We start from the raw sequence: 1,565 nt of genomic DNA, 5'->3' as shown, positions 1-1,565 counted from the left end.
TCACTAATTTATTTATAAACCATAGACTTTAATATTAAAGCAAGTTATTGCTCGCAACTACGTAATCGCAATTTTACCCAACACCAAGTTAACGCTGTTCTTGTTTCTTTACTCCTCTATAAAGCGAATTTTGGACCCTTGAGCTCATTTGTGTATTTTGGAAACGATAAGTCAGCAGAGTGTCATAGTGTCGTGAAGTGTCTTTCGGAAGCATGGGGCCTCTAGCATGGACAGTGTTCTTGTGCATCGTCAGCAGTGCTAGATCGGGTGGCGCGATTTTCGACGAAACTGATTCTGCTACACCATGTTCTGCTAGCTTCTCTGGATATGCTCTCGAGATGCTCATGGTAAAGCTAGACCACATGCAGCAAAGTGTACTGGAGCTTCAGATCGAATTGGCCAAGCTGCGGAAAGAGGCTGCGCAGAACCAAAATGACAGCGAGCCGCACATGCAGCACAGTTTTATGGAGCTACAGACTGAATTGGCCAAGCACCGGGAAGAGGCTGAGCAAAACCAAAAAGACATCCTCCAATCGATGCATCGATTAGAGTATGATGTTGGACGCAACTTTACTCGCCTACAGGACCGATCATGGCAGATCTTTGCGCTACAAGCTACGCATACTACAATGAAGACCAATCTTCAGTCATATGTGCCCTATCGCTCGTGCAGTGACATTCAGAATGCACAATCTGGGGCATATATTATCCAGACGAACGGTGCAAGTAACCCTTTTATGGCGTACTGTCAGAGGGATGTGAAGGGTGGAGACAGCTGGTTGGTGATACAGCACCGATTCGACGGATCGATAAGCTTCTATCGCAACTGGAAAGAGTATCGGGATGGTTTCGGTAACATTGAGAAGCAGTTCTGGATCGGACTGGAACGACTATATCAGCTGACATCGGGGCGACCCCATGAACTGATGGTTGAGCTGAGAGACTTTAAGGGGAATTATAAATTTGCACTCTTCGCAGCATTCGAGATCGGCAGTGAAACCGAACAATACAATCTGAAAACCCTTGGGGCGTACAACGGAACTGCAGGCGATTGTCTGTCATATCACAAGAATATGAAATTCTCGACGTACGATCGTGATAATGACATAGATGACCGAAACTGTGCTGCATCTTTTGAGGGTGCCTGGTGGTACAGAGACTGCTATCATTCCAATTTGAACGGGCCATACAAGAATATAGTAGATTATACATCGATGAACTGGTACACCTTCAGCAATTCCGATGAAGGACTGAGCTTTTCAAGTATGATGATCCGACCAAAATGATTTCCAAAAAAATCCAAAATGATTTATCCAAAATGATCTATATTCTACAACCTTCAAAACCTCCAAAAGGTCAACGTACGTCTCGAAGACTCGAAATAATCATCCTTCAGTATGAAAATGCACGATTAAACGTGGCCAAAAAGGAGAAGACCTTAAGCGCCAAACGTCAAATCAGAATAGCATCTGCCACGGTCCATAACGTACGCTTTGCCTGGTCTGGAAATGTTAACCCGAGCAGCGACTACTTTCATCACTATCTTCTTCTACAAATATAAATAA

General features: G+C 44.2%; 1 protein-coding gene across 1 annotated transcript; it reads left to right on the top strand.

Annotated features, from left to right (window-relative positions):
• Positions 1–338: 338 nt before the first annotated feature.
• On the top strand, positions 339–1,286 carry LOC128270720 (fibrinogen-like protein A). The gene has a single exon (XM_053008134.1). It carries the CDS (start codon positions 339–341, stop codon positions 1,284–1,286), a length of 948 nt encoding a protein of 315 aa, XP_052864094.1.
• The last annotated feature ends 279 nt before the right edge of the window (positions 1,287–1,565 follow it).

The sequence above is a fragment of the Anopheles cruzii genome, chromosome 3 (assembly GCF_943734635.1).
Source record: "Anopheles cruzii chromosome 3, idAnoCruzAS_RS32_06, whole genome shotgun sequence".
Taxonomy (NCBI): Eukaryota; Metazoa; Arthropoda; class Insecta; order Diptera; family Culicidae; genus Anopheles; species Anopheles cruzii.
The sequence above is the reverse complement of the archived record's forward strand: the minus strand, read 5'-3'. Positions and strand labels throughout refer to the sequence as shown.